This window comes from Mustela putorius, unplaced genomic scaffold, assembly GCF_011764305.1.
Source record: "Mustela putorius furo isolate JIRA1106 unplaced genomic scaffold, ASM1176430v1.1 tig00003858_pilon_pilon_pilon, whole genome shotgun sequence".
Taxonomy (NCBI): domain Eukaryota; kingdom Metazoa; phylum Chordata; class Mammalia; order Carnivora; family Mustelidae; genus Mustela; species Mustela putorius.
Window position 1 is genome coordinate 6,514,696 of NW_025422010.1, and position 26,431 is coordinate 6,541,126.

At 37.8% G+C, this 26,431-nt stretch overlaps 1 protein-coding gene across 5 annotated transcripts in view; it reads left to right on the forward strand.

Annotated features, from left to right (window-relative positions):
- Positions 1-26,431, forward strand: part of SPIRE1 (spire type actin nucleation factor 1) — a 189,285-nt gene that overhangs the window by 147,829 nt on the left and 15,025 nt on the right. For 3 of the 5 annotated variants that reach the window (XM_045065355.1, XM_045065356.1, XM_013051374.2), the window contains 4 exons: positions 5,130-5,171; positions 12,976-13,148; positions 16,333-16,423; positions 26,138-26,280. In XM_045065355.1, the coding sequence (XP_044921290.1) occupies positions 5,130-5,171; positions 12,976-13,148; positions 16,333-16,423; positions 26,138-26,280 (449 nt within the window). The remainder of the gene's footprint in view (positions 1-5,129; positions 5,172-12,975; positions 13,149-16,332; positions 16,424-26,137; positions 26,281-26,431) is intronic. The other 2 variants (XM_045065358.1, XM_013051375.2) reach the window with 1 other exon arrangement.

Consider the following 26,431-nt stretch of genomic DNA (forward strand, 5'->3'; position numbering starts at 1 on the left):
GTTCATCACCTGGATACTCCATCCCTCCAACCCCCTCCCCTCCCGCAACCCTGTTTGTTTCCTATAATTAAGAATCTCTTATGGTTGTCTCCCTCTCTGATTTCGTCTTGTTTTATTTTTTCCCTCGCTTCCCCTATGCTCCTCTGTTTTGTTTCTTAAATTCCACATATGAGTGAGATATGATCATTGTCTTTCTCTGATTGACTTATTTCGTTCAACATAATACTGTCTAGTTCTGTCCACATTGTTGCAAAGGCAAGATTCCTTTTTTTTTTTTAATGGTGGAGTACTATTCCATTGTGTGTGTGTGTGTGTGTGTGTGTGTGTGTGTGTATCTCACATCTTTATCCCCTCATCTGTCAATGGACATCTGGCTCTTTCCATAGTTTGGCTATTGTCGACATTTCTGCTATAAACATTGGGGTGTAGGTTCCCCCTTCAGATCACTACATTTGTATCTTTGGGATAAATACCTAGTAGTCCAATTGCTGGATCATAGGGTAGCTCTGTTTTCAACTTTTTGAGGTACCTCTATACTGTTTTCCAGAGTGGCTGCACCAGCTTGCATTCCCACCAACAGTGTAGGAGGGTTCCCCTTTCTCCTCATCCTTGTCAACCTCTGCCATTTCCTGACTTGTTAATTTTAGCCATTCTGACTGGTGTGAAGTGATATCTCATTGTTGTATTTCCCAGATGCCAATTGTGAACACTTTTTCATGTGTCTGTTGGCCATTTGATTTGTATGTCCTCTTTGGAGAAATGTCTGTCATATCTTCTGCCCATTTCCTGATTGGATTTTTTAAAAAGATTTTATCTATCTGATAGAGAGAGATGAGCAGGGGGTAGGGGGAGAGGAAGAGGGAGAAGCAGACTCCTCTCTGAGCAGGGAGCCCAAGGTGGGACACTGAGATCATGACCCAAACCGAAGGCAGGTACTTAACCAACTGAGCACCTAGGCACCCTGCCTGATTGGACTATTTGTTCTTTGGGTGTTAAGTTTGGTAAGTTCTTTATAGGTTTTTGGATTCTAGTCCTTTATCTGATTACACATTGGCAAATATCTTCTCCCATTCCACTGGTTGTCTTTTGTTTTTGTCCACTATTTCCTTTGCTGTACGAAAGCTTTTTCTCTTGATGAAGGCCCAATAGTTTTGTCTTTGTTTCCCTTGTCTTTGGAGACGTGTCTAGCAAGAAGTTGCAGGCCAAGGTCACAGAGGTTGCTGCCTATGTTCTTCTCAAGGATTTTGATGGATTCCTGTCTCACATTTAACTCTTTCATCCATTTTTAGTCTATTTTTGTGTGTAGTGTAAGAAAATGGCACAGTTTCATTTTTCTGCATGTGGCTGTCCAGTTTTCCCAAAACCATTTGTTGAAGAGACCATCTCTTTTCCATTGAACATTCTTTCCTGCTTTGTTGGGGATGAGTTGACCATATAGTGTCCATTTCTGAGTTCTGTATTCTGTTCCACTGATTTATGTGTCTGCTTCTGTGCCAGTACCATGCTGTCTTAATAATCACAGCTTTATAATAGAGCTTGAAGTCCAGGATTGTGATGCCAACAGCTTTGTTTTTCTTTTTCAACATTCCATTGGCTCTTCAGGGTCTTTCTGGCTCCATACAAATTTTTGGATTATTTGTTCCAGTTCTGTGAAAAATGTTGATAGGGATTGCACTGAATGTATAGATTGCTGTAGGCAGAATAGACATTTTAACAATATTTGTTCTTCTAATCCATGAGCATTTATTCCTAGGTATCTTATGGGTTTTGGTGCAGTTGTAAATGGGATCCTTTATTTTTCTTTCTTCTCTCTTGTTAGTGTATAGGAATGCAACTGATGTCTGTGCATTGATTTTATATCCTGTGACTTTGCTGAATTCCTGTATGAGTTCTAGCAATTTTGGGGTGGAGGCTTTTGGGTTTTCCACATAGAGTATCATGTCATCTGTGATGAGTGAGAGTTTGACTTCTTTGCTGATTCGGATGCCTTTTACAGAAATACAGAATTTTTTAAATAGGTAGGTTTTTAAAATTCAAGTAGAGTTAACCTACACTGTTATATTAGTTTCAGGTGTACATATAATGATTCAGCAGTTTTATACATTTCTCAGTGCTCATTAGGTTAAATGTACTCTTTATCCCCTTCACCTGTTTTACCCATCCCCTCACCTACATGCCCTCTGGTAACCACCAGGATCTTTTTTCCTTTGTCTCTTTTTCCTTTGTTCGTTTGTTTAGTTTCTTAAATTCCAAATACAGTATTTGTCTTTCTCTAACCGACATATTTCACTTAACATCATATCCTTTAAATCCATCCATGTTGCTGCAAATGGTAAGATTTCATTCTTTTTTTTTTTTTAAAGATTTTATTTATTTATTTGACAGACAGAGATCACAAGTAGGCAGAGAGGCAGGCAGAGAGAGAGAGAGAGGGAAGCAGGCTCCCCGCGGAGCAGAGAGCCCGATGCGGAACTCGATCCCAGGACCCTGAGATCATGACCCGAGCTGAAGGCAGCGGCTTAACCCACTGAGCCACCCAGGCGCCCCGATTTCATTCTTTTTTATGGCTGAACAATATTCCATTGTGTGGCTGTATATACACAAACACACACATCTTCTTTACCTCTTCTTTATCCATTCCACATCTTCTTTATCCATTCATCAGTTGATGGACACTTGGGCTGCTTCCATTTCTTGGCAATTGTAAATAATGCTGCAGTAAACATAGAGGAGCATGTATCTTTTCAAATTAATGTTTTCATTTTCTTTGTATAAATACCCAGTAGTAGAATTACTGGATCATATGGTAATTCTATTTTTAATTTTTTGAGGAACCTGCATACAGTTTTCTATAGTAGCTGCAACAGTTTACATTCCCACCACCAGTGCACAAGGTTTCTTTTTTCTCCACATCTTTGCCAACACTTGTTGTTTCTTATATTTTTATTTTAGCCATTCTGACAGGTGTGAAGTGATATCTCATTGTGGGTTTGATTTGCATTTCCCTGATAATGAGTGATGGTAAGCATCTTTTCATGTGTCTGTTGGCCATCTGGATGTCTTCTTTGGAGAAATGTCTATTCATAAACTCTGCCCGTTTTTAATTGTATTATTTGAGGGTTTTGGTGTTGAGTTACTTAAGTTTTTTATATATTTTGGGTATTAACCCCTTATCCATTATATCGTTTGCAAATACCTTCTCCCATTCAGTAGGTTGCCTTTTAGTTTCGTTGATGGTTTCCTTCACTGTGCAAAAGCTTTTTATTTTGGTGTAGTCCCATTAGCTTGTTTTTGCTTTTATGTCCCTTACCTGAGGAGACATATCTAGAAAAGTATTTCTACAAGAAATGTAGGGTTTTTTTAAGCGGTAAGTGGATGATTATTCTCATCAGTATAAAATTCCTAACTACTTTTCTGTAGATAACTAAAACAATAAGATGCTTATTTAAAAGTTACATCCTAATTTACTTACTAGAATGAAATACTTAAAATATTATTTCTTGGTCATCAGACAATGATTGTCAACAAATAATTGCTTTATTTGCCCCCTTTAAGACAAACATCTCCTTTGTTGACATAAGTGCTTTTAAAAACAGCCACCTGTGATTCCAACATCTTGCCTGGTTGTAGTTGGGATTTAACCCAATGCTTTACCTTCATATCATTTTTTTTTTAATAGTGTGTTGAGATTTTGGATTTTAAGTATAAGTTATTTCTTTAAAAACATCTGCCAAAAAAACATATTGAGAAGTACTTACAGTCTACTAAATTTAGGTGTTAGAACTCTACAGGCAGTCTAGTCTACCTGGAAGACATGAATGGGGAAGATATTCTGTCCATTATGCCTATACTTCCATCCCCACTGTATCTGAGGTTCTGTCATCTTCTGATCGTAAAGGTGCCTGTCCTCCCTCAGCCCAGGTCATAGAATAGATGGTACTGATAAAACTTCTGGGCTTCCCTGGAGCAAATAATATATTATATGTTAATAAAATTAATTAATAATAAAATTGGGATCACATTTGCATTTATAAAATGAAGTTGGAGAATTGCCATCCAAAGTTCATGAATTTGGCTAATCTTATCCTATAACAGGATATGTCTTTTCTTTTGTTCAAGTCTACTTTTGTGTTTTTCAAAAGTGTATTAAAATTTTTCTCATTAAAAAAAAATTGGGGGCTACAGCAAAAATAGTTAACTTCACTATCATGAATACACAAATTAATCAAATCTTTGTAGTAAGCTTTTTCAAAAATACCTTTATTGGGGCATAATTTATCTACCATAAAATTCACCCATATAAACTATACAATTCAGTGGTTTTAAGCATATGTAATAAAAATATTAGGACTAATTATTTCAATAGGAAATAAATAAGTTTGTTTTTAAGAAATCATATTTATTGAACTTCTACTATGTGTGAAGCAGTGTTTGCTATGTGCAAGCACCTTTTTTTGGTAGGGTCATTTAATCTTCATTAACAAACTCTCATGAGATAAATACCGTTCTTACCATTTTACAGATTAAGTAACTGAAGCATAGAGAGGTTAAGTAACTTTCCCAGAATCACACTGCTAGGAAAGTGGCAGAGCTGAGATTCACTCGGACATTCTGGCTCCTGGGGCCTCTCTGCAGCTGCTAGTTTGCATTGCCTACAATTGGCAGTATAGTGATGCGTTGTGAAACTAGTTCCAAAAGGAGATTTTTTTATCAAGTATTTCACCTTGGGCAGAGATTTTGGTCAGATTTTCATCCTGAAATAAATTACTTAAGAACACATTTATTCTTAAATTTAAAAAATTTTGTACCCTAAAATCGTGTTATATTTAAGCCAAAATTCTATGTTCCTTTAAAATGTTTTGTATCTGTATCATGCAGTCATTCTTAACATGTTCTTTAAAAAGTTGTTATTTTTTTTCTTTTATTGTTACTCCATTTCAAGTCTTAGTGATATAATTGAAACTAAGATTCATGGTTTTGTTGTGTTCCAATTTTTATTCGCTACCTTCTGCCTTAAAGTCTGAAATGTGCCATTACGGTCTTCTTGAATCCTCCTCCCTTTTTTGTCCTCCCTGTATATTCCTAATAGCTGAATTATTTTCTTTTTATTGTTTGTTTTCTTTTTTCAGCAATGCGGCCACTTAGCATGTCTTACAGTTTTGACTTGTCAGGTAAAACAAAAAAAAAAAAGCTCTTTCACACCTGACGTGGGTTTTGTGGTTTCTGTGAAAACATTTCATTCATCTGCTTGTCCAAACATGTCAAAGAAGAAAATTGAAAGGCTTCTTCTAAGCTGTGGTCAGTAAGATAAAACATTCTGCTTATTTGAAAACCAGGTGCTTAAAAAAATTAAAACAATAATAAATCTGTTGCCTAGGAGGGATTATAGAAGAATTATTATGCCATCCCTGTGGTTAAGGAATTTGACTGCCCATCCTTACCTCACTGTTTCTCACCCACACTCTTCTTCTTCTTCGCCCTCCCCCCTTTTTTTTAAGATTTTATTTATTTATTTGAGAGAGAAATCACAAGCAGGGGATGGGCAGAGGGAGAAGCAAACTCCCGGCTGAGCAGGGAGCCCAGTGCAGGACTCCATCCCAGGATGCTGGGATCATGACAGGAGCTGAAGCCAGATGTTTAACCTACTGAGCCACCAGGCACTCCCTCACCCACACTCTTCTAAAGCAGTGATGTCAAAATCTAAAACAGAGCTTTGCCTTAAGAGAATAGAAACACATTTCAAGAAACAAAGTTTTGACACTTAATCTCTTAAGCATTCAGATATTTAAGTAATTAGAATCAAAGCTGTCAGCTGCTTCTGCGGATCACCGCTCCTCAGTTGGTAGGCAGGAGCTGTCTTTGGTGTCCCAGCGCTCCCTCTGGATAGAGCCTGGTTGTGAAGGCTTCTGAGCGCTATTTGAGAGTATAAAAATACAGATAATGTTCTAATGGCTTTGGTTGTAAAATACAGTTGACCCTGAACAACATGGATTTGAACTGCTCAGGTCCACTTATAGGAATTTTTTTTTTATTTAAGAGTTGACGGCAAAAGCTACACATTTATTTACAACTGTCCACCCCAGTCTTCATCAGACCAAATGGAAGGCAACTAACCTGCTGCCCTCCGAGGACCCATGACAGCCCAGTGAGGCCTGTTGAAGTTGTCAGCAGGTCCCAGGGACCCAAGACTGAACTTCACTGCAGGTTGCCCCCTGTTGCTGACAGGGTGGTCTATACCCAGGGCTGGTGGACAGGATGCTGAGCTGAAGCAAGGCATGTCCCAGAGAGCAGGATGGTGCTGCACAGGGAGCCCATATGCCCATCATCCCTGCTCCCTAGTCCTCCACGCATGGAGCTCAGGGGCTGTGCGGGCTGCTACTGGCCTGGGGCCACCCCTACCAACCATGGACTCCACGCCTCCCACTCATGGGTGGCCGCCATTGCAGGCCAATGAGGCAGCTGTACTGCAGTTGTGGCTTCCTGCCCAGCAGGCAGCTGGCTCTGCCAAAGCCCCCAGGCTGCAAAATATCACATACATCATGGTACCAGGCCCACTGCTGCCTCCAGCCTGGCCTGACCTGCCTTTACACAGGTTTTTTCCGTTAATGTGCCTAGAGGACTGTGAATGCATTTTCTCTTCCTTATGAGTTTCTTAATATTTTCTTTTCTCTAAAAACTTTTTTCTCTAGCTTTACTGTAAGATTACAGAATACACACACACACATATGATACATATAACATACAAAATATGCATCAGTTGGATGTTTATATTATCAGTAGAGTTTCCAGTCAACAGTGGGCTTAATTAGTAGTTAAGTTTTTAGAGAGTCAAAAGTTATTTGCAGATTTTTGACTGGGGTGGAAATCTGTACCCCGAACTCCTGCCTGGCCTTGTTCAAGGATCAACTGTATAATTAGTGTGTTCTGGGTTTGCAGTACAAGTGTAGATCCCTGCTGTTAAATGGACAGCAATTAATAGTGAAACATAACCATTAATGACTAAATTTGATTTCTAATATCAGTCCCTTTTTAAATGGAGCTTTTATATATGAGTGAATTTTCAAAGCCAACTTAATCCAAATAAAATATTTTGCAAGTGAGAATTTTTCATTTTGGAAGCTGGGTTTTTTTTTTTTTTTTAAGATTTTATTTATTTTAGAGAAAGTGCAAGCATGAGCAGGGGCGGGGCAGAGGTAGAGGTAGAAGCAGGCTTCTGGCTGAGCAGGGAGCCAGATGTGGGGCTCTATATGGGGCTCGATCCCAGGACGCTAGGATCATGATCTGAGCCGAAGGCAGACTCCAGCTGAGCCACCCAGGTGCCCCTGGAAGTTGTTGTTTTGAATGTAAAATGAGATAAAATTTTGACACTAATATTTTCTTCCAGTTTTCTTTCTTATGCCCTGAAATTTTTGACATAGCTTATATACAAATTCATATTTAAAGAGCCAAATAGTTCTTGTATCCTATTCTGTTTATGAAAATTTACTGAGCACCTTCCAACTGCTAACTAGTTCCCAACTGTTTTTAAATTTCTGTTTATATTTCCAGGTCTCAGGTATCACTGGCACTTGTGCTTTTGAAAAACTCAGATAAATATTTTACAATCTTCACTTACTACTTTTGACTGACCACTGAAGAGCTTTTTCTATTTTCTTTATCCATTTGAAAATTTTTATTTTACAACCATTTGCAGAGTAAATGTTGTAAAAAAAAGAAAAAGAAAAACCTTACCAAAATGTTCTGGAAAATAAACTCAGAAATGTTTTGGTACATATTTGTTACTGATAATCTCCAAAAGTTGGCAGTATATATTTTAGAGTCTTTTTCTGGAGATGTTTCCATCAGTTGGACTACAAGGGAAGTGGCTGGCTATCTAAACACATTGACTCTTGTCTAACATAAATAAAGCACACGTGGCTGATCTGGACAGTTTGCATGCCCGCACACACGTTATATAGAAGTGTATTTTTTGTTCTTATAAGTTATATGGTGGCTTCTGATTTAGGAGGAAAGCTCCTAACCTCCATGATATAGAAGAGTAGCAAAAAATTGTATTGGCTTTCAACTGCTTTTCGTTTGCTACTTTCAGTGCACTTCATGATTTCCACATGCTTCATTCTCAATTTCTTGTGCTAGCTATTTTTATGTTTTCATTGTTGCATTTTTACTAATCAATTAAAATATCCCAAATAATAAATGGAAAAAATTGATCCATTCTTTTAACCTAAATAAAAGGATTGGAATACAGCTCTTCTTGAAGTTGGGAAATTAACACACTAAGGAGCAAGTATTTAAATATGTAGTATAGATAATGCCTCTGAACTTAAATATAGAATAAGACATAATGAAGTATTTTCTGCTGCTTAAGTATGTCTTATAAATATTAATGCCTAGTGGAAAATCTTAACAATCCATTCAACTTTAAGGTAAGTGTAATTTATTTTTACAGTGTAAATAATGAATATGTAATGCCTATCACAGTCATATTTCCTCCAATCAAGTAAGGCAGCAATTGGGTGAATCTAACATATATAAAGATATTACAGAAAGTATTTAATATCATGGTTGTGCATTTTAGATTGAACCTGAGGTATGTGACTTCTGAAGCCATATCTAGCATCTTAAATGCTTTTGCTTATTTATAAATATCACCGTTTTTTTCTGAAGACATTCCATCTTATATAGAAGTATAAAGTCTTAGTCAAATCCTTTGTTTTCTCACTTGATACACTGAAGTAATAATAAGGATTTCTTCATTGGAACAGAAAGTTATTAGTAATCAAACTACTTAAAAATTTCTCTTAAAGATAAGTTCCACTGAGTCTTTTACAAATATATAGTATGAGGTAAAATCACACACAGTATTTAGTCTTAAATGTGAAGATCATCTTGAAACCTGTTACATAATTTTTTATCAACTCCATTTATCTCAAAGCTTTGAATTCAGTACAAGGTTATTATTTCAGTCAAAGAGTCAGTCAAAGAGTTCAGTTTCAGTCAATGAGCTCAAACACAATTATCAACTTCATAGTAGTGTTCAGACAAGTAGAGAGCGATTGGGTCATTTCTCAAATCTCCTGTATTGAGAATGAAATGAACTCACGACAGCCACAATCACTCAGCAGTATTCCCTAAACTTCAGGTCAGATTTTTGCCAGGCTTTAAGTTCCTCCAGCATTATTTAAATTATTTTAATATACTATCAATGACCTTTTATTTAAAAATTTTCTTAAGGAAAAACATCCATAAAGCCACACATCTGATATAATTTTTTCTGAAGCATTAAATATATAACCATTAAAACTTTCAGTATTCCTCCATGCATTACTAGTGGTCTCAGCCATAGGGAAGCTCTTGGAGGAATGGAAACGTGAGACCCACCTCAGAAAGCCAATGGTTTCCCTTCTTATGGTACCTGCAGTGTGGGCAACTGAACTGGAATCTGGGCAGCTAAGAGGAGACAAAGATGTGTGTGTTTTAACTGTATGCTTTCTCTTGAAAGCCTAATACCTACAACAACATGAGCAATTCTATAGGAAGTGTATAAAATAACTATAGAGTAAGATCTTTTAAAATATGCTTCAATACTGTATTTGAACACTACCTTTTTTCTTGAATAGAAATTAATCAGTTAGCCTAATCTTTTCCTTCTTTGCTTTCTGGAGAACTTCTCAATTATTCTGTGAAGTGTGGCAGCCTACTGCTCTCTACACCCCCCTAAGAAAGATTTATTTAAAGCTTTTAACCTTTAAATTTGTGTAAAAACTTCCTGCTTTTGCCCTTTAGTCCCCTCAGCACAGCCTCTCCCCCAGTTATATATATATATATTTTAAGATTTTATTTATTTATTTGACAGAGAGAAATCACAAGTAGACGGATAGGCAGGCAGAGAGAGAGAGAGGGAAGCAGGCTCCCTGCTGAGCAGAGAGCCCGATGCGGGGTTGGATCCCAGGATCCTGAGATCATGACCTGAGCCGAAGGCAGTGGCTTAACCCACTGAACCACCCAGGCGCCCCCCCCCCAGTAATATATATATATATATTTTTTAAGATTTTATTTATTTTTTAAGATTTTATTTATTTATCAGAGAGAGGGCGAGAGAGCAAGCACAGGCAGACAGAATGGCAGGCAGAGGCAGAGGGAGAAGCAGGCTCCCTGCCGAGCAAGGAGCCCGATGTGGGACTCGATCCCAGGACGCTGGGATCATGACCTGAGCCGAAGGCAGCTGCTTAACCAACTGAGCCACCCAGGTGTCCCCCCCAGTTATATTTTTGTTATAGCTGTTTAACATCTGGAAGGGTAATAAGAAAAGTAACACATGTCTTGTCAAATTTTTTATGAAAATTTGTGTTAAATAAACGATTGACAGATCTGCCCATCTTCCTTTTCTTCCTTTCCTCCCTCCTTCCTTGCTTACTCAGACCCTTTCTTCTCATTCACAAGGGCATGTGCTCTGACCTTCTTGATCTCTAATAGCAAAAAGTATAAATATTAAACTAGATGCATATCATTTATAATAATTTATGTGGTTATTTTAATAATGTCAAGTAAGGTTATACTAGAACATGCTTATTCACTGAATGTTCCCTGGAAATCCACCGCTTACACTGCAAGTGTATAAAAATTGTATGTTGGGAGGGAAACTGCTGTATTTTACAGTAACTGCAGTTATAGTGCTTTCCTTCCCTCCCTCCTATCTTATTTCACTTTCATGCTTAGTGTACCCTTTACTTTCAACCACAGGAGTTTCACAGACTGCTTGTTCCATGTGCAAAGATCAGTTTCATGTTGTTGGTCTGTAAATTAAATTATGCAGTGACTTCTTTATTTTTTTCCTTTTTTTTTTTTTTTTGCTTTTAATTGCTCTAATTTGTTAGTTTTAAACTTTGTGTTTGACACATCATTTGAAATACTGAAGAAAATTGGTTCCACTTGCACTGAAAGAGTGAGTACAGGGTACAAGGGCAAAAAGGTGGCCTTTAGAATCAATACTAACAAAGAATCAAATATCACCTGCACCACACGGTAGCTGGGTGACTGGCTGAGTCTCCCTGGGCCTCGATTTACTTACCAATGGAGGTAAAAATCAGTGTCCGTAATTGCCAACGTTTATTGTGTGTTACCTTTAGTACACACAGTATTGAGTAAGTATTTTTATATGTACTTGTTCATTTCATCTTCAAAAGGAGCCCATGTCTGTTGTTAGGCCCATTTTACAGATGATGAAACAAGAGGTTAGGCAATTTCCTCATGGTCAGACAGGTAGCAGCAGAGCTAGACTTTGAACCCAAATCATCTGCATCTTACATTATAGTAAGGTATACTCTGTACTCTATATACTCCGTACTTTCTATTCTGTGCTGTGTGCTCTAAACTCTATAACCTGTTCCCTGTACTATGTACTCAATACTCTTCTTCTGTATTCTGTACTCTACGCTTTGAACTCTCTAGTCTGTACTCTATACTATATATTCTGTACTCTGTACTCTATATGTAGTCTGTACACTGTTCTGTATACTCTATGCTCTGTATTCTGTGCGTGCTATATACTGCATTCTGTGTATACTCTATACCGCTTACTATACACACTCTGTGTGTTCTGTGATCTGTACTCTATACTGTGTGCTCTAGTCTCTAGTCTCTATTCTATACAGTATACACTATGCTCTGTGTACTCCCTGTAGTACTGTATTCTCTGTACTCCCCTCTGTACTACATACTCTAGATTATATACTATGGCCTTTAATGTTTTCTTATCACATGCAGCATCCACACTTGTTACTTCTGTAGATGATTTGTGACTTGGACGTAAAAACTAAGCCATATTTATTTATATTATGTTTTCAATCCAAAGAACACGGATAATTTTGTCCTGTCTAGTATAAGCTATAACTTATACTGGTTGCATTGTCCTCCCGTGATTTGGATAGATTTTTTGCGTGGCTGTCATTCTTTCCTAATGGATACTGTCCTGTGATGCTTCTAAGCCTGTTCACGAGTATGTATTGAGTGTCTTCTTTGCCTATATACTTCCATCCTTAGGTATTTCTAATGTTTATTTCTCCCTGTAAACTTCCATACATAGCTATGCACTATGAAAAATTAAATTGAATGAATAATATACATATTCAAAATAAATTCCTTCACTTACAAAAAATATACTCTGTCCTATACTCTGTACTGTATGCTATATCCTATATATTCCTATACTCTGTACTGTATATTCCTGTATATTCCATAGTCTGTCCTGTGTACTCTGTGTACCTTGTGCACTATGTGAGAGTACTGTGTACTCTCTATACTCTGTGCTGTATGACATACTCTTTAGACCCCATGCTCTGTACTCATACATTGCTTACTTTGGGCTCTGTGCTCTGCATACTCTGTACTCTGCTGCCACATTTCTTTGATCTGTTGTATTGCCTTCGCACCCGGATCTGAATTCTGGATCATCTAAATCAGCTTTATCAAAGCAAACGTATCCCAGGTTCTTTGTGTTCATGTTTATATAACTATAGATTATTCACGATTTCGATTTTTAAATTAGACCATTCTCAAATCTTAAAGTCATATGCCTGCTATGGCTTTGTGTATGCCAGCACTTTGGTCCATCCATCACTAGTTCTTCAGAGACTATAAAGTGAAACTAGCCTCTCTGGGTCTCTGCAAGATTAAGAAGGTATAGTCGGTTATCTGGATCCCTTCCAGCTCTAAATTCTAGTGTATAAATGTGAATCTAGTATTCATGTAAATGTTCTCTTTAACCTGACAGTTAATATCTAACAAAAATGTTTTTATATACCTAGGCATTATTATATCAAGCCTCTGTGCTCTATTTGTGTGACATGGAAATGCCATGTCACCTGGCTTGTGTGGTTTGTGCTCCCAAGTGCAGGTACTTAGGAAAGAGCATTTGGTCTACTGATGACCTTTCTTAGCTTGAGAAAAGGTAAGCTTTTGCCTTTCTTTTACCAGATGTAACTACCCCTGAATCTCCAAAGACTGCTGTGGAATCATCGATGGTAAATGGAGGTTTAACATCACAAACGAAAGAAAATGGGTTGAGTGCGGCACAGCATGTGCCTTTGCAGCGGAAGAAACTCCTCAAAGCCCCAACCCTGGCTGAGCTGGACAGCTCTGACTCTGAGGTGAGTCCCATGACCGCCTGGTTCACACCTCTTGACTCCACATTCAGAGTGCAAGCCCTCTCTGACCTCCTTTACTAGCCATGTGGCCTTGGTTGTTGCTTAATCTCTTCCCATCTTTCAGTCAATAAAGTTGGGATTGAAATTCATTTGTTTAGCAGGAAATGAAACAGTGGGTTACTTACTGTTTTTCAGGAAAGACCAGTACAGTGGTCATAGTTGATAGAATAAGTTCAGAAATATTTGTATGGTCTTAGATTATGGCACTAAAAATAAGTTAAAAAATGCAAACGTAGGGGCGCCTGGGTGGCTCAGTGGGTTAAGCCTCTGCCTTCGGCTCAGGTCATGATCTCAGGGTCCTGGGATCGAGTCCCGTGTCGGGCTCTCTGCTCAGCAGGGAGCCTGCTTCCTTCTCTCTCTCTCTCTCTGCCTGCCTCTCAGTGTACTTGTAATTTCTCTCTGTCAAATAAATAAATAAAATCTTTAAAAAAAAAATGCAAACGTATTATCTTTAGGATATTTCCCTTTGTTTTGGGGAAGGAAAAAGAAAAATATTTTCCATGGATTCTTCTCTCTCTCACGCACACACCTACCCATAGTGAAGCTTGTTCTTTTGGTAATAGTAATACCAATGGACGTGTCTGCAAAAGAAAACTCTGCTAGGCTTCTCCAGATTTCATCTTTCCCCTGCTGCCCTTTGAAGGAAGATCTCGCATGTCCTGTCTGTTTTCCAGAAACTCTTAGGGTGCTGGTGCTTCCCAAGTCTCTCTCTCCAGCCCTTTGTCTACAGCATCAGTATTGTGTATCTCCACTGTGTAAAATGAAATTACATCCTTGCCTCCCTCTTCTCTCAGGGCCTGCCAGACACAATAAACACACACAGGCAGCCTCCCGGCTTCTGTTTGTTGTCGTGGTTGCTGGCTCCAACCACTCCATGTTCATCCAAGTTAGAATTAAGGAATTATTCTTTAATCACCCAGACTGGTTTCTGAGACAATTCTGGTCTGGCAGCCTTCAGTACCACCTTGGAGCAAAGCAGCAGTGAAGGAGCAGTAGGAGTTCCAGAAGTGACCTTGTTCCAACAAGGACCTGGTTGAGTCACTGGTCAGGATGTAGAACTAGAAAGGGCCTAGTTTAGTGAGTGTCAGAGACTAGTAACTGGATCAGACAATACAAACAAGCAAGTTTCAGAGAGCAGGCCTGGCAGTCGTTTGAGAGATCAGAGACCATCAGGATCCTCCAGCCAGGCCGAAAGTGTTTAGTTGAGGGAATGGACGTGACGGGGCAAGCAGAGTAGGAGTCCACACCCACTGACTTCTCTCTGAGGAGATCTGATCTCCCAAGTCCCCTGGTACCTTCTGAGTGTCTTTGTGATTCCCCTGGGCCAGAACTGAGCCTAACGAAGACTAGTTTTCAAGTAGTGAGAAGTTGGGTGCAGCTGCCCGTGGTGGGCATGCAGGGGCAGAGGACCCCCCAACTGCTTCTGGGAGCAAATCCCAAAGGCCTTGCACCATGCCAGTGTCCTCACCACTTATCTGTTTCTTACTAACTAACTTGCACTCACCTGGCTGCCCCAGGATGGGCTCTTCGTTGTTCACAGTGGAAGCAAGTCAGAACAGTAAAGAGGAATGGTGTGGAACATGTACATGCTCAGAATTCTGTAAAATTGGGCTTTAAAAATGTTTCTGGGGGGAACCCCTTAGAGGCTGTGTCCCCAAGGAAGAGTGAGGTTAGGCCTCTGCCTTCGGCTCGGGTCATGATCCCAGCGTCCTGGGATTGAGCCCTGCATCAGGCTCTCTGCTCAGCAGGGAGCCTGCTTCCTCCTCTCTCTCTGCCTGCCTCTCTGCCTACTTGTGATCTCTCTCTCTCTGTTCAATAAATAAATAAAATCTTTTAAATTAAAAAAAAAAAAGTTTCTGGGGAAGGTGGGCTAAGGTATGTGAGGTGGTGTGTGGCGGTTTCTGCTGTTAAAATCAAGGTGGCACTCCCCTCATAATTTTTTGGGACTACTGTGTATGGCTCCTTTTTCTTTTCCTAAGAGATACTCTTGGCTTTTATTTCCTTTTGGCCTTCCATAGGCAGAAGGAGGGCATTCTAGTTGCGCACTAGCTCTTCTGGAGATTTGTGTGACCTCTACACCATGTTCAGGGTTGGGGCTTTGGTTACATTGCTTGATTTATTCTTCATGGTATGTACCAGGAATGGGGAGGTCAGTGTTCAGACCTTCTTTGTTGGAACTCTGTGGTTTACAGCCTTTTTTCATCTCCTGTCCTTTGACCAGATCCTTTGTATGGTAGCTTGCGTGAAACCAGTGCTTTTAGCAGTAGGTTTTAGGTAAAGCTATTTTTTGTGAATGGCTAAGTGAGTTCTCAAAGTCACCTTAAATAAGTAGGTCGGAGAGAATTTTCATGATTTCTCTCACATAGTCATAGGTGAATATCTTAAAATAATTTTCTTTCTTCCACTTTTAAAAATATTTAGCAGTTTTCTGTAGATATTATAGACATACGTTTTCATGTGGTTCATGTATATCCTCATTCACATGGTAGATAATAAGTTTTTCTTGAGTAAATATTGTACTTCATCTTGGTATAATCTGAAACAAATTACGGTCTCATCTGATTGATAATAGAAATTTAAAATTTCTTTTGCATAATGTAGACATTTTTCTAGACTCATACAATATTTTATGAAATGTTTATTTTCATCTGTTCAATAAATATTAATATTTATTCATCACTTACTAACAGTAGGTTTGTTGCTGACAACAATGAATGAGGCCCATAGCATCTACCTTCATGCAGTTTACTAATCTATTACTTTTATAAATGTGTTAAATATTTCTCTAATAATGATATTAACCACCATTTACTATGTGCCTGGTAATGTGTTAAGCATTTTTGAGCATATTTTCTCATCTGATCCAATAATACATTGTAAAGAGGGTATTAAACACCAAATGATGAAAGATGAGAAACTTGTTGTGTCATATCACTCTAATGAGGGACAAATCCAGAACACAAACCCAGGCTTGTCTAATTTAAGATACCTTCTAGGTCTTCTAGTTGCCTTGAACCTTTGACATAATTTGGTGCCTCACACTGAAATAAATCTGTAGTAGTAAAATTTATTAGCATGAAAGCACTAATGTCTTAGGAGTCTATTTCTCTGTCCCCACCTTTCTCAGGAGGAAACTCTACACAAGTCAACCAGCAGCAGCAGTGTGTCTCCCTCCTTCCTTGAAGATCCCTTAGTAGAGGCCGTGTCCACGAGGAAGAGTGAGTATTTGTGGTACGAAGAGCTAGCATCAGATTCCTTCAAAAACACACTGGACCGAGAATAGGGAGTCCCAAAGTGCTTTGTGATCATTTAGCGTAGAAAACTAACCCTGGAATTTTCCCTAATCAGGAGCAGAAATATTGCTATATTCCTAAAGTGACATTGATAACTGGGCCTCAGGTTCTTATAACAGATCATTCACCTTCAGGTTTACAGATAATAGTTGTAGGGAATAAGTCAACTGTCTGTGTTTTTTAGATTAATTTACCTCCTTGTCTGAATTCAAGCTGGGAGCCCTAAATAATCACACTTGTTTTCATTCCCAGGCCCACACACATATACACATATCCATACCCACTTACATGTATGGATAGTAAAAATGCCTTTATAACTCTTCGTAGGTTCTGAACACAGAATCTAAAGTTAAGTGATTTCTAGATGCTTTTTTAAAACATTTATTTATTTATTTATTTATTTATTAGATTGAGAGAGAGAAGAGAGAGCGTGAGTGGGAGAAGGGACAGAGGGAAAGAATCTTAAGCAGACTCTGCACCAAGCGTGGAGCCTGATGCAGGGCTAGATCCCATCACCCCAAGATCACAACCTGTCTGAAATCAAGAGTTGGATACCCAACCAAATGAGCCATCCAGGCACCACATTTCTAAATGTTTTTAATTATCTTTTTGTGTATAAAATCATTATAAAATATTTAAGAAATTACAACATTAAGTGAGAGGATTCTGGGAAGACGGTGGAATAAGGAGCACCAGGAATCTGTCTCTCACCTGGACAACAGTTGTACCGGCAGAATTTGTCTGATGTAAGTCCTTTGGAACTCTGAGTTTGTTGAAGGCTTGAAACTTCCAGAGGAAGATTTAGGTGGAAAATTGTGGTTAATTTCAGTCACTTTTAGCTCTTAGCATAATGGGAGCTACTCATGCCCCACGCCAGCCACATGGCAGGTAGCAGCGTACTGTTCCTGAAACAGCTTGCACATAGCTTCCAGGAGCTAGGGTGGGCAAAAAGGACCCTGGCCTCCAAATATTGGGAATCTGTCCTCTGCTACATCGGAATCCAAAGGTGTAGACAAAAAGGCAGTGATTATTGTTGCTTTGTCACAAGCTCCCTGCATGCTAAAGTGACTTTCAGGGGACCTAAAGGGCTAGCCTCCTTACCCACCTCCTTCATTCTTAGCTTTTTTCCTTTGGGGAGCCAGACATTAAACTAAGATATTCCAAAACTACATATACAGAGAATTATAAAGTGACAGTGCATGCCCGGGAAATGGCTCATAAAAGACCTGACAGGATCTTAAGTTTACATCTCAGGCTGATTGTCAGCACAGAGACAGCCTATAGCAATCAAGAAAACAATAAACAAAAACCCTAACAAAAAGCAGACCCTGGGAAAGAAAGGGACAGAATCTGATTCCCAGAGTTACCACATTATTAGATTCAAATGTCCAATATTCAACAACAACAACAAAAAATCACAAGTCATACAGAGAAACAGGAACATATGGCCCATTCAGAGTAAAGAAAGAAATCACCAGAAACTGTCCCAGAAAAAGAAGGGGATATACCAAAGACTTTTTAAAAACTGCTTTAAAGTGGCTCAAAAAACTAAAAGAAGATATGGAGAAGGCCAAGAATACAATATGTGAGCAAAAATGGAAAGATAAATAAAGAGCTGGAAAACCTAAAGTAAAACAAACAAACAAAAAATTCTGGAGCCAAAAATGCCAATAACTTAAATGAAAAATCCACTAGAAGATTCAATGGCAGATTTGAACTGGCAGAAGAAAGAATCAGCAAACTTGGAGATAGGACAAAGGATGGTGTCAAGTCTGAGGAACAGAAAGAAAAAAGACTGAAGAAAAGCAAACAGAGACTGAGAGACTTGTGGGACACTGTCAAGTGGACCAAGATATGCACTAGAGTCCCCAAACGAGATGAGAGAAAGAGAGGGGCAGAAGGAATAATTGCAGAAATAAAGGCTGAGACTCCCCAAATTTGAGGAATTACATGAATATAAACATTCAGGCAGCCCAGCTGAAATAAAAGAGACCCACACCAAGACATACTGTAATCAAACTTTCAAAAGCCAAAGACAGATAGAAAGACAAGAGAGAAATGAGTCACTACATACAAGAGATTCTCTAAGATCTTCAGTATATTTCTCATCAGAAACTTTGGTGGCCAGAAGATAGTGGGCCAATATAGCTTTCCACCCCACTCTCTGAAAGTTTCCTTTATACCACTTCACTTTTTATGAAGGACCAACACTAATACCTGTTTTAGCTAACTGAAAGAAATCCAAAGAAGATATTTTACTTTTATAAAATGCTTCAATTGTTTTTTTAGTTTATACACTTTCAGCTTACAAAAGGTTTCACAGGAATGCTCTACTTTCAGAGAGTGGGGGAGATCTGTATATACAGAGTGCTTAAAAAAAAAATGTCAACCAACAGTCTTATATCCAGCAAAGCCATTGTTCGAAGTGAGGGAGAAATGAAGACATTCGCAGATAAACAAAAGCCAAGGGAGTTCATAACCACTGGATGCTTCCCAGTGGAAAATGCTCAGAAGTCCTCCAGGGGAAATGGAAGGACACTAGCCAATAATTCAAAGCCATAAGAGAAATAAAAGATCTCAGTAAAATACATGGGCAATTATAAAAGCTAATAGTATTTTAACAATGGTTTGTAACTGCACTTTTTGTTTGCTACATAATTTGAGAGACTAAGGCACTTGAAAGAATTATTAGCCTATATTTTGGGGAAGACGGTGCATAAAAATATAATTTTGTTATATCCAAAAAGGATGGATACAGAGCTTTAGAAGAGCAGAGTTTTTGTGTATTATTGAAATTAAGCTGCTAGGAGTCCAAATCAGAGTGTTATAATTTTAGGATGTTAAATGTAGTCTCCATGGTAACCACCAAGAAAATAGTTACAGAATATACACAAAAGGAAAATGGGAAAGCAATTTAAACATTTCACTATTAAAAAAATCAATTTAACATGAAAGACAAGAATGAAGGAAAAGAGGGACAAAAGCTCTAAGTCGTATGGGAAACAAATAGCACAGTGACAAAAGTCCCTCCTGATCAGTAATTACTGTAAATGTAAGTTAATTGAACTCTGTAATCAAAAGCTGGAGATTGGCAGAATGGATAAAAACACATGCTCCAGCTATATGCTGGCTAGAAAAGACTCCCTTGAGATTCAAAAAAACAAAGAGATTCAAAGTGAAAGAATGGAAAGATATTCCATGCAAATAGTAACCAAAAGAAAGCTGGGGAAACTATACTGACATCAGACAAAATAGACTTTAAATTTAAAAAAAAAAAAAAAGTTAAAACAGACAGAGAAGGACACTGTATTAATGAAAGGTTCAATACAGTAAGAAGATAGAACAATTATTAACATTTTTGCACCTATTGACAGACTGTCAAAATACATATATAAAGCAAAACTGACAGAAATGAAGGAGAAATAGACAGTTCTGCAGTAATAGAGACTTCAGAACCCCCTCTCACAATAATGGTGAGAACAACCAGGCAGAGGATAAGGAAATCGAGGACCTGGATACCATGATAAACCAACTAGATCTGACAGATTCATACAGAACACATTCCCCAACAACAGAATATACATTCTTCTCCAGGGCACATGGCACATTTTCAAGGATAGACCATATGTTAAACTGTAAGTTCAGTCTCATTAGTTTTTTTTAAGATTTTATTTATTTATTTGACAGAGACATAGCAAGAGAGGAAACACAAGCAGTGGGAGAGAGAGGGAGAAGCAGGCTTCCTGCTGAGCAGAGAGCCCAATGCAGAGCTCGATCCCAGGACCCTGGGATCATTACCTGAGCCGAAGGCAGATGCTTAATGACTGAGTTACCCAGGCACCCCCTCAATAGATTTTAAAGAACAGGTATCATACAAAGTATCTTCTCTGGCCACAATGGAACAAAGTTAGAAATCAGTAACAAAAGGAAAACTGAAAAATTCACAGAATTGTGGAAATTAACACTTTTTAAAAATCAGTGGATCAAAGAAGAAATCACTAGAGAGATTAGAAAGTATTTAGAAATGAATGAAAATGAAAACACAACATACCAAAACTATGGGGCACAGTGGTAACAGTGCCAAGGTGAAATTTACTGCTGCAAATACTTAAATTAAAAACAAGAAATTTCAATGATTAGTTGCACAGTGAATGTTCTGGTTTTAAGAAGAAGGGAAGGAATGAATGAACAAACAAACCAACAATCTAACTTTACAACATAAGGAACTAGAAAAAGAAGAACAAACTAAACACAAAGCTAGCAGAAGAAAGGAAATAATAAAGACAAAGGCAGAGATAAAATATAGAGAATAGAGAAACAGTAGAGAAAGATCAAAGAAACCAAAAATTGGTCCTTCAGAAATATCAACATAATTGACAAACCCTTAGCTACGTAGACTAAGGGAAAAAAAGACTGAAATTACTAAAATCAGAAATGAAGGGGGGACAAATTCTATAGAAATAAAAAGAGAATGTATCATGAATGGTTACCATCAAATTGGATAGCCTTGATAAAATGGACAAATTGCTAGAAATGCCAAGCCTAGCAAGACTAAATCAGAAAGAAAGAGAAAATCTGACTAGACCAATAACTAGTAAGATATTGAATTAGTAAGCATAAGCCCTCCCTACAAAGAAAAGGCCTCTCATGCCTCACTGGTGAATTCTTCTAAACATTTAAAAAAAAAATTACTGTCAATCTTTCTCAAACATTTCCCAGAAAATGAAGAAGAGGGAGTACTTCCTAACCCACTTTATGAGAACAGCATTACGCTGATGCTAAAGCCAAACAAAAGCTACAAGGACAGAAAACTGCAAACCAATACTGGTTTTTTTACAAATACTGTTTTTTTTTAAAGATCTTTAATAAAATACTAGCAAACAGAATTCAGCAATGTATTAAAAGGATTATATACCCTGACCAAGTAGGATTTATTCCTGACTACAAGGATGGTCCAACATATAAAAATTAATTAGTGTGATATGCCACATCAGCAGAGTGAAGAAAAACAACAATAGATTATTTCAATTGATGCTGAAAAAGCATTTGACAAAATTGAACACCCTTTCATAATAAAAAACTTCACTAACTAGGAAGAACGTCACAATAGAAGGAAACTACCTCAACATAATAAAAGCCATATATGAAAAACCCACCTCAAACATCATACCCAGTGGTGAAAGACTGAAAGAATTTCCTCTAAGAAACAGAAACAAGGCAAGGATCCCTGCTTTCATCACTTCTGTTCAGCATAGTACTGGAAACACTAGTAAGAGCAATTTGACAACAAAAAGAAATAAAGGGCAGCCAGAATGGAAAAAAAAGAAGTAAAATTATCTCTTTATAGATGTTATGATCTTTTGTGTAAGGAAACCCTAAAAGATTCCCCAAAAAAACTATTAGAATAAATGAATTCAGTAAAGTAGCAAAATATAAAATCACACAAAAATCAGTTGTATTTCTGTACACAGACAATAAATAATCTGAAAAGGAAATTACAAAAGCAATTCCATTTATAATCATGTCAAAAGGATAAAATAGTTAGGAATTAACCAATGAAGTGAAAGACTTATTCACTAAATCTACAAAACATTGCTGAAAAAAATTAAAGAAGACTTAAGTAAAGGGAAATACATCCTGTGTTCACAGATTAGAAGACTTAATATCATTAAAATGTTTACACAGCCCAACATGATCTACAGATTCAGTGCAATCCTTATTAAAATACCAATGACATTTGTGCAGAAATAGAAGACAATCCATTCTTTTTTTTTTTTTTTAAGATTTTATTTATTTATTTGAGAGAGCACCGGCAGTGGTAAGGGACAGAGAGAGAGGGAGAAGCAGACTCCCTGCTGAGCAGGAATCCTGACATAGGAGGGCTCCATTGCAGGACTCCAGGATTACAACCTGCGCCAAAGGCAGATGCTTAACCAACTGAGCCACCCAGTGCTCCAGAAGACAACCCATTCTAAAATTCACATGGAATCTCAGGGGACCCAAATAGCCAAAACAATCTTGAAAAAGAACTGGAGTATTCGTGCTTCCTGATTTCAAAACTTATTACAAACTACAGTAATCAAAATACTCTGGCATTAGCATAATGACAAAGATATAAATCAATGGAATAGAATAGAGAGCTCAGAATAAACCCTCACCTATATGGTCAAAAGATTTTTGACAAGTATGCCAAGACCATTCAATGAGTAGTCTTTAAAGAAATGGTGCTGGGAAAACAGGGTATCCACATGCAGAAGAAGGAAATTAGGGGCACCTGGGTGGCTCAGTCAGTTAAGCATCTGCCTTCAGCTTGGGTGATGATCTCGGGGTCCTAGGAGGGAGCCCCAATTTGAACTTTCTGCTCACTGGGGAGTCTGCTTCTCCTTCTCCCTATGCCCCTCCCCACTGTTCATGCTCTCTCTCTCAAATAAATTTAAAAAAAATAATAAAAAACTTAAAAAAATTTTAAACACTTTGAAGATTTAAAAAAAAAAAAAAATGAATGGGCCCCTGGTTGGCTCGGTCAGTTTACCATCTGCCTTTGGCTCAGGTCATGAACCCAGGGTCCTGGACTCGAGTCCCACATCAGGCTCCCTGCTCAGCGGGAAGCCTGCTTCTCTGTCTCTCTCTTTCTTTCTCTATCAAATAAATAAATAAAACCTTAAAAAAAAAAAAAAAAAAAGAATGAAGCTGGACCCTTACCCGAACATCAAATACAAAAATTAACTCAAAATGGATTAAGGACCAAAATGTAAGACGTAAAATAATAAAACTCTTAGAAGAAAAGATAGGACAAAAGCTCCATGAGATTAGATTTGGCATTGTTTATTAGATAGGACAGTAATGGCACAGATTTTTGAAAATGGACAAGTTGGAATTTATGAAAATAAAAACTTATGTACACTAAAAGATATCATCAAGAGAATGATAAGGCAACTCTCAGAAGATGAGAAAATATTTACAAATCATATATCTAATAAAGGATTAATTTTCAGAGAGTATGTAGAGAAAGTCCTGAAACCCAACAACAGAAAAGACAACCTAATTAAAAAATGAGCAAAACGGGCGCCTGGGTGGCTCAGTGGTTGAGCCGCTGCCTTCGGCTCAGGTCATGATCTCGGGGTCCTGGGATCGAGTCCCGCATCGGGCTCTCTGCTCGGCGGGGAGCCTGCTTCCTCCTCTCTCTCTCTCTGCCTGCCTCTCTACCTACTTGTGATTTCTCTCTGTCAAATAAATAAATAAAGTCTTTAAAAAAAATTTTAAAAAAAAAAAAAAAAATGAGCAAAGGACTCAGATGGTCATTTCTCCAAAGAAGATATACAAGTGATCAACAAACACATGAAAATGTTCTCAGCATCACTGATCATTAGGGAAATGCAAATCAAAACTTGAGTGAGATACTACCTCCTATCCACTAAAGTGGTTACCATCAAAATAAACAAAAACCAGAAGATAACAAGTGTTGACAAGAACGTGGACAAATTGGAACCCTGTGCACTGTTGGAAATGTGAAATGGTACAGGTGCTGTGGAGAACAGTATGGTGACTCCTCAAAAATTTAAAAATAGAATTACATATGATCCAGCAATTCTACTTCTGATTATATAAGCAAAGAGATAGACATCCATGTTCATAGCATCAGTATTCACAATCACTTAAACATGGAAGTAACCCAAGTGTCCCATCAGTGCATGGATGGCTAAGCAAAATGTGGAATAGCCACACAATGGAATATTACTCAGCCTTAGAAATGGGAAATCCTGCAGTTGCTACACCGACGAACCTTTAGGACTTTTTGCTAAGGGAAGAAAGCAATTACAAAAAAGGCAAATACTGTATGATTCCATTTATATGGGATTCTTAGAGTAGTCAAAATCAGAGAGAAAGAAAATAGAACGATAGTTGCCAGGTCTGTAGGTAGAGGAGAATGGGAAGTTATTGTAATGGTTACAGAATTTCAATTTTACAAGATGAAGAGATATGGCGATAGAAGATGGTAATGGTTGCACAATGATGGAAATATTTAATACCACTGAACTGTACAGTTAAAATTAAGACACTAGGGGTGCCTGCGTGGCTCAGTCAGTTAAGCGTCAGGCTGTTGGTTTGGGCTCAGGTCAGGATATCATAGGGTTGTGAGGTTGAGCCCCGTGTGGGGCTTACACTCAGTGGGGAGCCTGCTTGCAGATTCTGTCTGTCTGCCCCTCCCCCTACTCATGTGCTTGCTTGCTCAAATAAATAAGTCTATCTTTTAAAAAAAAATTGACAGGGGCACCTGGATGGCTCAGTCAGTTAAGCGTCTGCCTTTGGCTCAGGTCATGATCCCAGGGTTCTGGGATCCGTGTTGGGCTCCCTGCTGAGCTTCTCCTTCTCCCTTTCCCCCTTGCTTGTTCTCTCTCTCTCCATCTCTGTCAAATAAATAAATAAAATCTTAAAAAATATTTAAAAAAGACACTAAGTATATTTTATGTATGTTTTACAGCAATGGAAAAAAGAAACTTTTCCTGGAGGAAAACCCTTATATATTAAGATATACTTAGAACATTGACTTGATTTCTTATACACATGGAGTTTTTAGTGATTAAAATTCTTTAACTGGTTATCTTGATTGACTTAATAAGATTATATCACGAACATAGTAAGAGCTGATCTTGGTTATCACCTATAATTGGTATTTGGCCAGGCTAATTAAATATTACAGAGATTCAGTTAAATCACATAATGGATTTTTGTATCTTTCTTGATTGTGGAAATTGTTTTGTTTTTATTTAGTGATTTCTCTTGGGGGGACAGTCCAAATAGATGGGTCACTTTTAACTTTGTGTTGACTTCACTTTCTTCACTCACCAAATACTACATCAAAGCTGCAGCAGGCTTACTTTGCAAAGAGAGTAGGAGGAAGCACTAAAAAAACTTGGTTAGAACATAATTTATTTCTAATGTTCTCCTTATGTTTTCACAATGTGAATCCAGAACCATTCAAACACTAAAACATTCTGCTTTTAAACCCTATCCCAAAATATCACTAGGCAGAAGAGAGCAGTGTTAGAGTATGAACATCAAAACTGGAATTTGCTTTTCAAAATTTAAATAGAGATCGATTTAAATCTAAGGACAAAATGTCTTGATAATCATCAAAAAGGAAAAGTTTTTATTTTTTATAGTTCATCTTTTAAAAAGGAGAATATAAAATGACTACACTTGAAAATTTTGGCATGACATGGGAGACTTTTTAGACACACAGAATTCATATTTTTACTTCTTTTACATGCCTGAAACTCTATAATTGCAAAATCCTGTGGTATATAACTTGAGGGCATTTACATGTACAAAGCTGAGACTATAATTGTGTTTTTATGTATGAATTTGGATGAATATTAAAAATATGAACTATTTTTCCTTTTTTTCCTCACTACGTCTGTAGGAAAGTTTATATTGCAGAGATTTTTGTATAGCACTCCTCATACTATCCCCATAAGGACCTCCAGTCTTAACCCTCTAATGAAATAAACATTTCATCTTTGAATGCAGTGTTTGTCACAAGTGACAAAGGGTTTTCTGTTAGGAATTTAAAATCTAAGATTTTTATTTTGTAGGAAAGTTCATTTCAGTTTGGTTCATTTCATTTCATTTCTTTAGAGCCTCCAAAATTCTTGCCCATATCATCAACACCCCAGCCAGAGAGACGGCAGCCACCCCAGAGACGACATTCTATTGAAAAGGAAACACCCACTAATGTAAGACAGTTTCTGCCACCGTCCAAGCAGAGCTCCCGATCTCTTGTAAGTAACTGGAAGGCTTCATAGTGGCTTAAGGATCAGTGAGAGGCCTCTTACCATTAGCTCTCGATGATTAGGAGGAAAAATAAACTTCCAAACGTTAAAATGAACTTCAAACAACTTTATTTGTTTTTAATATCTAAAGAAAACCAAC